General features: G+C 34.2%; 1 protein-coding gene across 1 annotated transcript; it reads right to left on the bottom strand.

The window, feature by feature from the left end:
* Nucleotides 1–3,649: 3,649 nt before the first annotated feature.
* Nucleotides 3,650–12,289, bottom strand: LOC133301472 (histone-lysine N-methyltransferase ATX3-like). Its single transcript, XM_061501102.1, has 23 exons — nt 11,084–12,289; nt 10,932–10,987; nt 10,643–10,844; nt 9,588–9,695; nt 9,423–9,491; nt 9,255–9,323; nt 9,052–9,143; nt 8,863–8,955; nt 8,245–8,401; nt 8,071–8,143; nt 7,822–7,921; nt 7,567–7,691; nt 6,996–7,141; nt 6,391–6,495; nt 6,102–6,166; nt 5,804–6,017; nt 5,516–5,599; nt 5,324–5,380; nt 5,111–5,200; nt 4,918–5,004; nt 4,615–4,689; nt 4,120–4,220; nt 3,650–3,970 (listed from the first exon to the last, which is right to left on the bottom strand). Exons 1-23 carry the CDS (start codon nt 11,906–11,908, stop codon nt 3,880–3,882), a joined length of 3,084 nt encoding a protein of 1,027 aa, XP_061357086.1. The 5' UTR covers nt 11,909–12,289; the 3' UTR covers nt 3,650–3,879.
* Between the last annotated feature and the right edge of the window lie 3,742 nt (nt 12,290–16,031).

Genomic DNA, 16,031 nt, shown 5'->3' with positions numbered 1-16,031 from the left:
GCCAAGCTCAAAACACTGATTACCTTTTCTTTGAGAGGATGTGTAAACAAAACTAATGATTTAGTTTATGTAACTTATATAAAACTAAGGGTTTTATAAGAGTTATGTTGTAGGAAAAGTGATTGTGTAATGTTATAGAGATTCGTTTTGCGTGCTGTAATTTTTTTTTCTTTTTTTTTCAAAAAGTGTGGGTCTCACAAAATGTTGTGTGTGTAGGAAAGTTTGTTGTGTCATGTTAAATGACAAATGCAAATCCCATAAACTAAACCTGTGTGCTAGTTATTTTGAAGAAGAAGAAATTGGTAGGTTTTCGAAATTAATAAATTTGACCCAATAAATTATAACTATTGATTGACGAAAATCAACAGTTAGGATCTGATCTGGACAAAATATAGAAGGCCCATTGGAGGCTCAATAACATACAAAGAAGCCCAATCTCATGAAGGGTCCAAAACTAAGCGTGAAGGTCATCATCGCGCACATAGCAAGACGTGATGCCCCCATCGCGCATATAACCGTCCTTTGGCATAAACTCTAGAAAAGAGGAAGCTAACTTAAGAACCAAGGCAAGCTCACCGCGCCTTTGAACTAATAGACAGAGGACAGCACCAGCTTGCCACGACTCTATAGCTTGACATTAAGAAGATAAGACTACTTAGGTTCTAGCCTGACCTGCAACCCACACCTGGTCAATCAGAGGCCATACCGCCTTGCTAAGGCGGCATCATAACCGCTATATAAGCAGAGGGTACAACACTCAGGTACATTCATCCTTTACATTAAGAACATATAAACACATGTCTTTGATACTGACTAAGCATCGGAGTGTCTTCGCAGGTACCCTCATCCGGACTTATCGTGCTACAAGCAAAGGACAAAGACGAACAGATTCACAACCACTTCAAGCCCACAACAACGAACATCATCTCCATCTCAACCGTGTGTGATTAGGCCTAATACATATTAGCCAGCCCTTAGTGTATTTGGTCTGATCAGGATCTAAAATGACACAAATTTATATCTTTTAAAAGAATAAACGTTTTTTCCTTGAAAAAATGAATATCCTAAAAAAACTGAAACAACATGCATTTATCTACATAAGAATTTCTCCTGACTTTCAACTTATTAAAATAATAAATAAAAATGTTAACGAAACTTGGTTCATTATCAAATTTAAATTTTGTAAGAAGTTCTAGATTTCACCCGTTGTGTTGTTATTATATCTAAAAGATGAGATTAGAATGCATTTAGAAATCTAATCGAATTAATGAATGCAAAAAAATGACAATCAAAACTTAAGCTATGAAATTCGATTTATATATAAACTGTAAACTTTATATATAAATTAGTTCACAGTGATCAAATCTTACAAGTTACAACTCTACTACGTACCACTAAAAATTGCGCTTCATTAATTATTCATGCAAACACTAATTAACCACGATACTCCTTTAATAAAGACTCACAATTAATGTCATATTTCATTGATCTCATTAAGTAGCATAACATAAACAAAAGACAATAGTACTCACCAATATTTTACAATCAAAACCCAACCAAGGAGTTCAGCGATCCAAAAGAATTAGGGTGAAATTTGTTTCCAAAAACAATATTTTAAAGAGGCAGATATACTTATCAACAACAAAAATTATCACCTTTATCGTTGATTTCCGTCAATCTAACGGTTATAATTTATTGAATTTATTGGGAATTAATAATTAATTAATAAATACGACCCAATAATTTCCAACAAATTATAACCGTTAGATTGACGAAAATCAACGATGATTAGATTAGTGGTAAAGGTGGTAAACTTTTTTGGTGGTAAGTATATCCTTTACCTATTTCTTAAATTTTAGAAGAAAAAAACCCGTTTAATAAGACCTATTTTATAAAAAAATAAAAATAAAAATTATAATTATTTTTTGGGTAAATTACACATTACCCCCTTTACTTGTGTTATGTTTCAAAATACCACCTTATAGTTTACTTTGTTATAATTAACCTTCTTAAATTATATGATTTTAACAAATAAGCATATTTGTTAAAATTTCTTCACACTCCGTTAATCGATCACGTGCTTCTCACTTGGTATTAATTCAATCCCTTTCCTTTTGAAAATTACCCCGTTTTTACAAAGGTTAAGGAGCCCTAACCCCTAACCCATTCTCACCTCCATCATTTTTACAAATTGTAACTTTAACACTCTTGTAGAGATTTTTTATGGTATTAATCTTTTTAGCACATAGGTATTTTGTTTTGACTGCCTTATACCTTAAATCATGAATGAAATCTGACACGCAATGTACTCATGCATATGTATATAAGTCTTATTTTTTTTATCAAGAAGTGATTGCACAAGATGTAACTCTAACACTCTTGCTTTAGGAGTCCACTTCCCATGGATGAAGTTCATGAATCATTGACCTCAGTTGTGTAGCCAATATGGATGACAAACAACAAGGTGATAGGATGGAGCAATGTAAAATCACTGCATCAATTAGTTTCAGCAAAAAATTTGCTAATTACCTAAAAGTTTGTTGCAGATGTTCAGGCTTGTGGAATAAGATTTCTACAATTAACATGATATGTCTTTGCATTTATGTCTCTTAAAAATTCAAATGTTCATGCTATGCGTCTTACATCCAACTATTTTATGTCTAGTTAATCAACCAAATTGTTGATTCTTAATTCATCAATTTAAGGAGCATTTTTTTAGCTGAAGAATCCTTGTTTCAGTAACTTGATCAAACAATTAAATTTATTTGGTAATATAAATGATTTATCATATTTCAATTAATAATTATAAAAATTACCCATCTGATAGAAAGAACTTCCATCTCACTTAGGTGAGCTCCTTCTTTACGACCAATTACTGTTTGCAGATCGAAGAGTTTTTTTTTTTGAATCTGATTCACATGACCCACGTGGAAATAAGTCCCTGGATGTATAAAAAATTTCTTTCGTTAGTTGAATGAACATATTTGAGAAGACAAGGAGGTGAGATGAGAAGAAAATAAAGGGGAGAAGAAATGGAGGTGAGATGAGAAGACAACCAAAGTCAAAAGAGATGACATAAGTTATAAATATTCTTTTAACATTGAGGCGTTCAACCCGAAGCACGTGATGGATTAATGGGGTGAGGAGAAATTTTAACAGATATGTACAAGGAGATTAATTGCAACAATGTAAAGTACAAGGTGGTCTTTTGAAACATGATACAAGTATAAGGGGGTAATATGTAATTTACCCTTATTTTTTTATTTTTAAAATAAAATTTAAAAAACATAATATAAGTTATTTTTATTTTATATTTTGATTTTTAACTCTCAAAACAAAAAAAAAAATACATATTTCATTACATTCTATAAAACAATTTTAAGGGGAAAAAAAAAGTTAATCACAATCAAACACAGCCATATTTTCAATCTGATTACTCTCTATTATGTTGTGAGGACCAATTTACATGTATAATTGAGATTGAGTTTCCCAATTTCCAAAAAACTTTAGTACGAAATAAAAAATTACTACTTCTATCAAACACCCAATATCATTAGGCACAACGGTTTCTTTGATTCTTTTTCTAAAACATTGGTCCTGACTGATAAACTCCAATCCCAATATTGAATTTTCTTTTGCAAAGCCTGAAATGTCAAAACAATTTGGGTTTATATAGAGGAACCATGTGGCAAGTTACAAAATTGCCTCCAGCTCAATTCCTCAGAATTTTTCTATTTTATTATATAACAAAAATGATATACAAATTATACTGAACTTGTAAAAAAATTAAAAAATTATAATAAAAAAAAGGCTCAATGGACAAATGTTTACTCTATGGTTAGGTAACTGCAATTGCTCCTAGAACAAAAAATGGGGAACCTAGTTCATAAATTTCCTACAATTGGGGGCTTTGCAAAAGCAGGGAACTTTCAGTTCATCCTGCTCATCTGGATCGAACAAGTAATCATACCTGTTGCAACATCAGAGAAAAATAAAAGTTATTTATGTCAGATTAATCAGATTTTTCATGCCTAAGAAATTAGTATACCACACATCCCAATTTGCATGTTTGCATATGTGAGCACACATTAAAAGATATGAAAACACAACAAACCGTACGTTAGCTCTTGACCAGCAGAAACATTGGTCTTGGCAATAAGAACAATCCGGTTCTCCTGATCACCCAAGCTCATAATCCTTGCGTAGCAGTTTGGCATGCACTGAAGCAAATCAGGTTGAACATTAGTATTTTCCTTTTTTTGCCATTGCAGTATTCTCTTATGTAAAACCACATAATGCATGATTGTGCTTGAATCATAAAATTTTCAAACTCATACAATATTCATAATCTAATGCAATCTGACAGAGGAACAAAGGACAAGAAAATCAACTAGCATCTGTATAAAACCAGATCAGGTTCATCTAGCAGCCTAATACAATCTGAATTTAGATTAAGAGCCTTCGTTGCTGAGAGCAATAGCCACCAGGCACTCCAACCCTCCTTTCATACCCAAAAAAGCATTGAGCAACTTCACGGGGCATGCCATAAAATATAAATAAAGAAAAACAAAGATAAGATCCACAAGGTTACAGCAGAGTCCAGTAATGACTTACAGAATGGTTTATTAAACGTGCAATATTGCCCCTGTGCGTTGCATCAATTACCACTTCCTCACTGATCTTGAACAGCTGCATAATTTTTGTTTGGTGTTAGATTAGGAGTAAATGAATTCAAATGTTAACAGAAATCATGAACCTGTCTAGAAAAAGCATTTGAACCAAATATAGGGTTAAAAGAGCAAAATGAAACATGATAATAGTTTAAATGACTATAAAACAGGCTTCACTGGATCAAGCAAAACAAAGAAAGTGTGCGTATAGACAGATGTTAGAAACAATCTTAATCAAGAGACTAACATAGCAATCTTTGTCTTCTGAACGGTATTTTGCTTCCCTGAGATCAGCAACACTACGCCTTACCTGCTCACCACGATACTCAACAACCTGTAGACAAACATAACAAGCATGAACTTAATGCTTTCAGAAGAAGCTGCAGCATGGTATTTATCTTACACTTCAGTGACCATCTTAAATTAATATAGTAAATTACCATCTCTCCTTCTTGTATATCTCTACGAGCAAAGAGGCCCCATCCATGAATACCCGATTTTCCAAAGCAAACTCTAAGTTTTTCCATTTTCTGAAAAACCCAAACATAAAAATTGAATACAAACAAAAAAAAGGATATATGATTTGAAATTAAAACAAATTGAGATAAACAAATTAAATGATTAAATATATTGAATTGAGAGATATGATTTACCTGTAAATGGTCAAGACGTTCCTTGAAAGAAGTAAATGCTTTAGAATCTTCAGCATCCTATCACAAAGCAAGATTATAAGACAACAAATTAACTTTTTTTTTCCACATATTACAGTCACAACTCAGCAAGATTAGGTTATTTATTTCAAAAGCAAAAGGTTTAACATATATAATGTTAGCCATGAAGATTACCTTATAGCTGTTCAATTGAGTTATTGCACCTAAAGAATGAAGGCTGGGTCCCCTCAGTAAGTGAATTATTGGCAAATCAGCCCTCTGGCAATATGGGAGTAAATGTATTGAAAGAGACCAAATGGAAAAAAATAGATAATGTAAGTGATTAGCACATTTGAAATTAACAATTGGCATTTAAAAATACCAAAAGTGATTGACTATAAGTAAAACAAAACATAATAAGAGCAAAAGACTAGAACAATTAATATACTATTATGATCATAATAGTATATTAAGAATAATCACCTTATTAGGAGACCTTTGGTACACACGACATCTGGCAGCAGACAGTGGCTCAACCTTGTTATTTTCAGTGGATGAATATTCATTAAGCTCTACATTCTTTGATGAAACCAGTCTTGATCCCCTTAAGGATCCTTTATGATTTTGGATTGAAGTTCTGGGAGAGAAAACCCCCAGGGATGTATGTACAACCAGTACTGAATCTGGATTTGGGACCCTGAGATGGAATTAACAAATAAAACTACCTTATAAAAAACGATGAAAATAACTTTAGATATAATTACATCACCAGAGCTCAAACCTGTGAACTGCACAGTATATTAACTTCTTTGTTATTTGAGTCCCATTCTTCTCCACAGAATGCAACTGTAAGTTTAAACAATATTAATATATTTCCCCAGCTCTTGTAATCCTGATATAATTAAATTCAAACCACCGTAGCAAATTATTAATTTAAGGTGAAAGCATAAAGGATGCTCCTGCCTCATGCCCTTCAAAAGAAAGAGATAAACTAAGGGGGAAAAAACAAATCCAGAAAAAAAAAACTACTTCAGATCAATCTATTCATGCTTAGAAGAAGCGAAACTTACTTCCGTACTATATCCCGCTCTTGATGCGCACGTCACATGAAAATGAGTAGCACACTTGCAGCAAGTTGTACAGGAACCATGGCTTTGTTTACAGATCACACAAGTCTGCAGTCGCAGTGGACAAGAAAATGTACACAAGTTTTTTAGTACAGCCCAGCCAAACATAAAAGAAATAAGAAAAAAGGGAGAGCCTAGTGATTACATAACAACCTGCCACCATCTTACTAAACAATATGAAAAAAAAAACATAATTGAAGTCGTAAGGTTATATGGTGCATATTTGGATAACTAATGTAGAATTATTTTTGATCAGAAAGTATTTTGAAAGAATCCATTTTTATGTTTGGGAATAGTCATCCAAAAGCAATTTGGAAGCAATTGAGTTTTGTAAGAATAGCATAACCAAAAGTACATTTCATTTTGTGAAAAGATATTGACTTTATTAGAGATAAATCACTACATCATAGCCAAAATGCATTCTGGTGCATTTTAGCTTGTCAGCCAAATGTAATTTGGAATCACCCAAATTACATTTTCAGTCATATTATATAGCTGAAACCACATGTTCACAAAAGCCAAGATCAACTTTTAGCCCAGCATTTTACCTTAACAAAGGAATTAGGAGGAATTCTGAGGATTCCTAAGGCAGGTTCCATGGCCTCATGGTTTTGGAAAACAACTTCAGGACGAAACCAAGCGCATGTTACATGAACCCACAACATCTCAACATCAGTTGGCTTTAGTGCACCACCTGCAAAGCATTTTTTTCCCATACAGTAAAAGCAAGTTAGCACTGGATCACAGAACTTACCATGGAAGATAAATATAAGGAGCAGGAAAAACACAATGCAAATGCAAATAGCAAATTGATAATGTTGGGCCTTTTACATAACTACAATCACATTTGAATCAGGCTCATTCTCCTTTAACTACGTGAAAATGGGGAAGGGGGGAATGGTTACAGTAGAGATTGACGGTCCACCAAAGTCAAGCAAAGTTTTTGAATATTAGACAGAAGGTCAATTCCTGATATGAATGAAAAAGGCCTCCTTTTCCACCTGAGAATTAGAGTGCCGGATCCGCCATTTATTACTTTTATACAGAACTAAACATTATAGCACACAGACATATGAATAGCAAGAGTTCAGACTGCTCAAAATACTAAATGTGACGTGCCTTTTACTGGACAAAGGCAACACTCTCTCTCAACATCAGGAGTTTCACATACTCTACAAACCCAAGTAGTAAAATCCTGAACACTCTTTGCTCCATAGCATTCTTGGTGGACTGCTATTTGGCACCTGCACAATGAACAACATATATTAATCAACATTAATACCTTTAAAGCCTCATAAATTTGAAATGAAATACTAAACATCCCCAATAATTCTACATCTTAGGGACAAAGATCATGAACAATAGTGAAATCACCTGTTGCAGATAATAATTTTGTTATCTTCCCAATCTTCAACCCATCTGCAAATGGCACATCTTTCTGTTGTCCATTTTGCATGAACTGGCTCATACTTCTCTGTGACAATAAGGTAAATGTAAATTAAATCTCTTCCATTAAAGATATATATAGGGGAAAGCGTGCATCTGTGAAATGCCATAAGACCTGGTCAACTAAAAGAAACGAAAGCTTCAGTAAGTAAAAGTTTACATGAAATGCACATTTACCTTGCAAAAAAGCAAGCACCTGCTGCTGATCTAACTGCTGGGGAACTCCATTTTGTGAAACGTTTTCTGTGATCTGAAGTAATTTGAGTTAAGTCAAAAATAAGAAAGAAGCAAAACATAATAACAAAACCATCCAAAACAGAATCCACCAGAAAGATTTGGCATGTATCTAACATAGCAAGAACTAATGCATACCCAGTTTTCTAGCGGTAGCATTGTACTTTTAACTTTCACACTATGTTTCCATTTTTTGGCTCTGCAACCTGTATGTCTTTCCCATTCAGTCAGGGTCTGCTTCCTTGAACCACAAGAGCCACACTTGCACATAACTCTGCAAAAAAATGCAATCACAAGCAGCTCAACAGACTTCTTCTAGAAAGAAATAATATCCATTCACCTAAGTTTCTTTTATTTTTCTCAATTCTCATAAACTGTTTTCCTAGTATAGAAACTAGTCTGATTGATAACAAACTCATAGATTGAAGGTAGTTATGTTTTCAAGATAATACTGGATAAATGCTAATGTAATAGTCAACTACAATCATAAATAAAATAAATGCATATGCATTCGTTTGAAGAAAAAAGTATATTCACACAGAAACTTCCTTAGGAAATTCCTGGGGGCAAAAGAGAAGACAAAAATGAAGAAATGCAAAGAGAGCATCTCCAGAAATACGAATTTAAGACAGCAAAGGGAGAGAATATAAAATCCTTTCTTTTCATCACATATAGAAAGCCAGAATATTTGAATCATATCAATCCCATAGCATGCAAGAAGTGTTGAAGGCTTACAAATGAAGATTTGGGATGTAAATTCCTTCCATGCCATTGCACACCACCGTTACCTTCTCAGGTATCATAGGTTTTTGGCTCTTCTCTATTGAACTGTCTCAAAAGATATCATAAGATAAAAAGAACAAAATTAAATGCTGAATACCCCTAATAGAAGAGAAAAGGAAGCAACAGATAATCACCACATACTTGATTTTGGACTTGTATGTTTGTGATGCTGGTGAGTTACAAATGAATTTTCCCTTGCAATCTGGACAATAGTAATCTGTATTTTCCAGATCCTGCAACCAAAAGCCAGTCATTTATCTTCTGTCACGTCGTGAACCAGGGAAATTAAAAAATAAATTCAGAGAAAAGAGAATGGTAGCGCCATATAAACCACAATACAACACCTTTAAAAGTTTGCTGGAAATTTTAGCACACCCGGCATGCACCCAAACATTACAACCATCACAGCATACCTGATTCAAAGAGTTCAGCCCCAATAGATATCAAATTTCAAGTTGACTGAAACAAATGTTAAATAAATTGAATAAAATAAACAAAACAGACTATCTCACCCAATTCCCACCATCTGAATGGTGCCAAATCTTTTTGCAAACGCCACAATATTGCTTTGATTTACGTAACTGTAGCAGCATAAAAAAAATTGAAAATCAAATATCTGCTACAAAAGTATTTAGTGAAAACTTCGAAAGCATTATAAATGAACTATTCTGCATAACCTTAGCACAATGTTTGCAATAAAATTGAGGCGCACAGCTTGAATCCTTAATCTTCTTCATGGTTTTGCATGGCAACATCAAACCACAGCCAGCACAAGATCTTGTATCCTGCACAAAATATTCAGTGGATAAAAAATTACAAATAACCAGTCTATAAGAGATACATTTTTATACAGTAAATTATTATAAAGCTCTGTTTTTCAGAGTAACTATCACTGCAGGACAAAGCAACATATGATAGATAAACTTGCATTTTAGCCATGAAAAACAAGAAAACCTTACTTGCGCATATGACAGATAGCTTTCATGCGCATAATTTGAACCTTTGATGATTAGCTCAATTGTAATAGGTTATTCACTTCTTTTTGCATATCACTCCATGTGTCATATTCAAACATGATTCCTATTTCTAAGACAAACAAGTAGAGAGTGACCATATAAGCCTACAGACATGGGCAGTACCTCCTTATGGTTGAGAGGGGATTTGGCTAATTTTAATAATAGTATATTTGTAATATAATTTTAAAAATAGTATAAAGGCAAATCTCGGTGCACAAGACTCCTCAACTTGATAGGGTAGGGATGAGTGTCAATTGTACGTAACCTTATCGTTATATTTTTGCAAAGAGACTATTTCTTAGACTCGAATTAATGACCTTCAGGTTGCAAGGATCAATCTTACCGCTGCTCCAAGGCTGATCCTCATAATTATAAGAAAATTAGATTTCTAATTAATAATTTTTTATTATTATGAATAGTAGATTTCTATTAACATTTTTTAAAAAATAATAAATAATTTTTCTAAGCTAGGCCCCCCTCAATGTTAGTTTTTCTTTGTCGGCTCCCCAGGTTTTTTTCTTTTTCTAGCTCCGCCGGTGGCTAACGAGTATATGTCATAGGCACTCCTTAGTCCTTCCTCCATAAATAAATATTGACTACCGCGCAGCCTATGTTAGCTACAACTCAACACGACGAAAGCCTCTTTGTAAATGCTCTCATCTAGTAACGTTGATAAAAAGCACAAAATGAAAAAATAAATAAATAAATAAACTCACCTGACCCTCGCAGTAATATTCCTGATCAAAACATGAACCCGTGGCCTCTGTAAGTCCATCAGGATGAGCTTTTACAGTAGTTACTTCTTCCTCTGCTTCCAACTGTGATTCAAGAAAATCATCTTTTGCCAACATTGCCTCTTCCAGTGCCATGCGAAAGTCACTTGGTTTGCTCTTGTACAACCGCGTCTGCCCCTGGAACCTGAAAAAAGCCATAAATATTTATTCATTAAATGCCCAATATTCTTACAGAAAACAACTGCACAGCCAGTATCGTTTAACCACACACCTGTCCATGAATTCCAAGAACGGAAATACCATTCCCTGCTTCACCCATGCATAGTCCTGCCCATCATCATTCTTTTAGATCTCAACACTAAAACCCAAAATTAATAACTCAAATTTAAGACCATAAACAAGATATAGAGAAAAAAAATTTACCCTTTGCGTTCCATTTTTGGAATAACCAAAAAACATAACGCACAGTGCACCGGGAACACAACAACTCAGCACGGATTTGGGAGCCTCCAAGATGGGATCAATGACTAGAGCAGGCCAAGCAGGATATCTCTTCCCACATTTTGCCCAAACTATATCACCCAAAGCAAAATCCTCAGGCTTGTAAACCTCTTTCCTCTTTCCAGCATTCCCATTAGGCTTTTGGTCTACACCTTCAAAGCTAATACCAGACGTATTACTATCAGTTTTCACCGTCCTGATACTAGACGAATCAGCATTCTCCTTTTTATCAAAACCATTTAAACCTATGCCACCCAAATCAGAATTTTCCAAGCCATGGTGGTTATCACTCTTATCCAGTTTTACAAATACCTTTGCACTAATACCCTCCCTATAATCTTCATCAAAGATGGAGTCTCCATCCTCCGTTTTGATTCCTCGATCCTTCCAATTATCAATAACTGAGTCACTGAACCTCGAAGGAAGCATTTGAACGCGGCCACGCGACGACCGCAACAGCGGAGGCCGCGGCGCTTGGGAGCCCCGGCCTTGCACCGTCTTGCCATTCAACCTTACAGAATTTGAATTAGACTGAACCTCACCACCCCCACCAACACCACCACCCCAGTACGAACCTTCACTGCTCCAAGAGCCAGAACCGCTACTAAAATCTTCAGCATCACCAGGCATACCAAGAGAGTAAAACCCATTCACCCTTCGCTTTTTCTTACCCTCGGAATCTGCCTCGTCCAGTTTACACCGTTTCAGGTTCGGCATTTCAGTTTTCATAGTCCGCTTAATTATCATGTTGTAATCATCCCCAAAACCCTAATTTCACATCGAAATCGAAGCAACGCAGCCAAGAATCCCACAATTCGGGACCGAAAACTCCCGAGGCACGGATAATTATCCAATTATCACAGCTTTCCAATCTTTCACCAATCTTGCAACCCCGAGACCCGCAGAAATCCGATTACAAAACCCTAAATCGAAACAATGAAGCCACCCACCAATGAATCAAAAACGAAAACTCTCAGCGGTTTTTCCCTTGTGAGAAAACTCACAGGAAAACACAAAAACAAAAAAAACAAAAAAGAGAGAAAAAGAGGATTTCGCAAGATTCGATCTCCGAAAAGATTAGCGGAGAACAACGCAGAAGAAGAATTCCCGGGAAAACGCAACGTGAAAATTTTCCCGAGAAACAAGCAATTTGAATTGGCGGAGAGAAAAAAATAAAAGAAAGAAGCAGAAGCTAATGTGTGTATGTATGCGTAACACAAGTAACGGGTCCGTCCAAAAACAAAAGAAAGGTGTGTTGGGAAATTTATTAATTTATTTGTTTATATAGAAAATCAAATAGATAAATAAATAAATAAAATATATAAACAAATAAATAACATTTAAAATATGATTTGATTTGGTTGATAGAATAGAACATATTCACCCAATGGGTGCAGCTCAGTTGGTAACTTGGCGCTGAGTTAGTGGGGTTGGATATGTGTTCAATTCCCGCTGAATGCATTTTTGGATATGTGGGCTCAAAGAGATAATTAAGGTTGGGTAACTCAAAAAAAACAAAAAATAGAACAGATTCAATTTCGAATTTTCGATTTCGCGAAAATCAGTTTAAAAGATATTCCTTTTGAAAAAGATAAATATTAAAATAAAACAGAGAAATAACGTTCCATGACGTGTGCGTTTTTTTCTTTTTGTTCTTTTTTCCAGGAGTTAGGGAATGCAAGCAATTTGGCAAAGGGATACGCCGATTTTTATTTTTTTTATTTTTTTGCGCTTTTGCTTTAGAAGAAAGCGCGAATCCTAGCCTGACCTGAATTGATGTGCATTTATAATGCGTATATCAAACTATGTTTTAAAAATACTTTTAAGATATGAGAGTGTTAAAATTTTTTTATATTTTTAATGTATTGAATATTACTTTTTATTTAATATTTTTACTATTGTTTGTTTAATCAGTCTCTTATGTCTTTTTTTTTTTTTTTTGTAAATAGTCTCTTAAATCTTAACTGATACTCAAATCTGAATCTTTTTATATTTTAATTATAATAAATAGACAATCTTTTTGGATTTTGAACCGGGAAATATGAAAAAACAAAAAAAGAAGGAGATTTTTCATATCAATCCTAATTATCTCTTTAAGACAGATAAAATTTCTTGGGTACGAAAAAGCTTAGTCACAGTTAAGATTATTCACCTCTCTCCAATTATTTATTTGATGGAAATTGAATATAATTATTTTCTCACTTACTAAGCCTGTGTTGCCAAGTGAAATATACTCATTGGGTTGATGTGATAACTTCTAAGGTTATAGAAGAGTCCTTTAATGGCGCCAAACTGACTGGTTCATTCTAACATCAGTGGACTACAGGTGTGTCTCGGCCCATGAGTCTTCTAACAAAGTTTATACTTACAATATCATGCTAGGACTATGACTCGTGGAACTTCCTCTACGATCGCAGGACAATAGCTGTTGTAGCTCATCTAGAATCCTGGAGATGTTGTGATAACCAATGTTCCAATTAAGGGCTTGACTTGCACACACCATCAAAATTGAGCTTCAACCAGCCTAGTCCCGGTATAGACCAAACAACATCCAGCCCCACGATGGATTGATCCTGAGAAAGCCTCTTTGGCTTACGCACTCCCCATATATATTCATCTATGATGCTACTAGGATCATTTGGGTGGTTGAAATTCTGTTCGAATTAATTTTAAATTAATTATTTTTACGAATAAGAAATTTGATTTCAAAAGATATGTTGTTTGTGATTTCATCCTTGAATGAGTGTGTCTTTTCAATCATGACCCTACGCTTTTTATAAATAAATAGATAATCAAAATTTTAATAAGTTTTTCCTTTGTTGCATTCATATCTTTTCATACGGTAAATTTAATTATGTGTTATTGCATGTTTTAATATTAATTTGTGTTGAATATTAATCTGTGTTGAGTGTTTGATTGGTGAAAATTCAAATGGTGCAATTTCAATTTGCAAAATCTGAAAACAATTTTCACATATTATTATGAGGAGGGATATTCTAACTACCAAAATTTTGTACTACTAACTTACTACCTATCTAATCACCATTAGATTAATATTTTCTCTCTCTTCAAAAACTTTTTAACATTCTCTCTCTTTGATCAAATGGTGATGTAATGGGTAGTAAGTTAGTAGTGAGAATTTTTGGTAGTTAGAATATCTTCACTCATTATTCAAATATTGCTTATGGTGAAAGTTAGTAGATGTCATTCATAATATTGTTTGATCACAAATCTCGATTACTATCCATAGAAGTCTTGTACAAATTTATCATCAATTTTTATAACAATCTTAAGACAACATTGCCTTCTTTATGATGACCCATTTGAGAAATTATTTGTTTGGAGTTTTGTATTATACACAAAACAATTGCTCCTTATGTGTTGCAATTTAATGCAATTGCATATAAAGAACTAGATATTGAAAGAAATGATAAATATTATGTTGTTGATGTATGGTTTATCACAAATTTTGGGGAGGGGGAGTCATTTTAATGACAAACTATATAATTAATAGAGTACCCAAAAAGAAAATTAAGAACATCTCCTATGAAATATGGAAAGGTAGGGAGCCTATCTTAAATTATCTTGAAGTATGGGGTGTTTGACAAAGGTCGCGATTCTGAAACCGAAAAAAAGGGTTAAGTTCGGACTAAAGACAATGGACTGTGTGTTCATTGGATATGTACATAATAATGGTGCATATCGATTGTGATGCAAATTGAATCACCGACTCTAGTGACACCAAGTCCACAAGTGTGTATGTGTACACACTTGGTGGGGGTGGTGTGTCTTGAAAATCATCCAAACAAACATGTATTACAAGGTCGACCATGGAAGAAAAAATTTATTGTCTCGGACAGAGTCGGTGGGGGTAGCCAAGTGGCTATGTAACTTCCTTGGGAGTATTTCGAATTGGCTGAAATTAGTTTTTACTATGTGCATTCACTATGATAGTAAAGTACCAATCAAAATTGCAAGAGTGTTGTATATAATGGTAAATCTCTATGTATATATTGAAGACATGATACTATGAGGCAATTACTCTCTAGTGGTATTAATACATATCCATTAACTAAATGTGTAATTAGGGAGTTAATGAATAGTTTATGGGAAAAGTGTTTGTCATTTTAAATGACAGAAAGTTATGTCATTTTAAGAGAGATACAAACACAGAAAATTTGAATTTTAAATTAAAAAAAAAACCACCTACTTTCTCTCTCCCATGATTCCGTTTTTCTGTGTCTGTATCTCTCCTAAAATGACATAACTTATGTCATTTAAAATGACAAACACCAAACCTATAGTTTATTGAAAGGAATGAGTTTAAGGCCATTAAATGTTGATCATTGTGGACACTCTACCTAGAAGAGTGGAGATCCTATAAACTAGATTCAAAGAGAAAATCAAGTGATGATTGACGGATAAGCACTGTGGAGTTTTTTCAAAACTCATACTCATTCATAGATATGACAGTGTATAAGAAAAAGGTAAGCAAGTAGGCTTTTTAATGATTTTTGATTCCGATGTGTTTGGACAGTGTGTGTTGGGGTGCACTGCCATAAATCACCTATGTAAGTATGAAGTGAGGGTCGTGAGAATATTAGAAGGCCATATTCTCTAATAAACTTGCAGAACCAAGGTGTCCATGGCTAAAATGGACAGAAATAGAGGACCAACCGCGTTCGAGAAACAATTGTGTGCTTACTATTGTCTTGGTTTACTTTCAAGGTTGACAATTACAAGGCATCGCGTCCACCGATTGACCAAGTAAATCCGATAGGTCTTATTAGGGACGGTACAAGGCATTGCGTCCCGATGCAATTGTTTCTCATTGATCAATCACACATTGCATTGAGTCTCATATGCATTT

Source organism: Gastrolobium bilobum, unplaced genomic scaffold (assembly GCF_033153095.1).
Source record: "Gastrolobium bilobum isolate Gb01-03AN ecotype WA unplaced genomic scaffold, APGP_CSIRO_Gbil_v1 utg10838, whole genome shotgun sequence".
NCBI classification, from domain to species: Eukaryota; Viridiplantae; Streptophyta; class Magnoliopsida; order Fabales; family Fabaceae; genus Gastrolobium; species Gastrolobium bilobum.
This window is presented reverse-complemented; position numbering and strand designations above follow the sequence as displayed.

Bases quoted from the DNA above. Each gene is read 5' to 3' on its own strand.
- LOC133301472 (XM_061501102.1), bottom strand. From the start codon at position 11,908: ATGATAATTAAGCGGACTATGAAAACTGAAATGCCGAACCTGAAACGG. The intron at 7,692-7,821 runs GTGATTTCACTA...TTCATTGTGCAG, and splicing joins AAAATTATTATCTGCAACAG to GTGCCAAATAGCAGTCCACC. The intron at 6,167-6,390 runs GTAAGTTTCGCT...TTAAACTTACAG, and splicing joins GAGCGGGATATAGTACGGAA to TTGCATTCTGTGGAGAAGAA.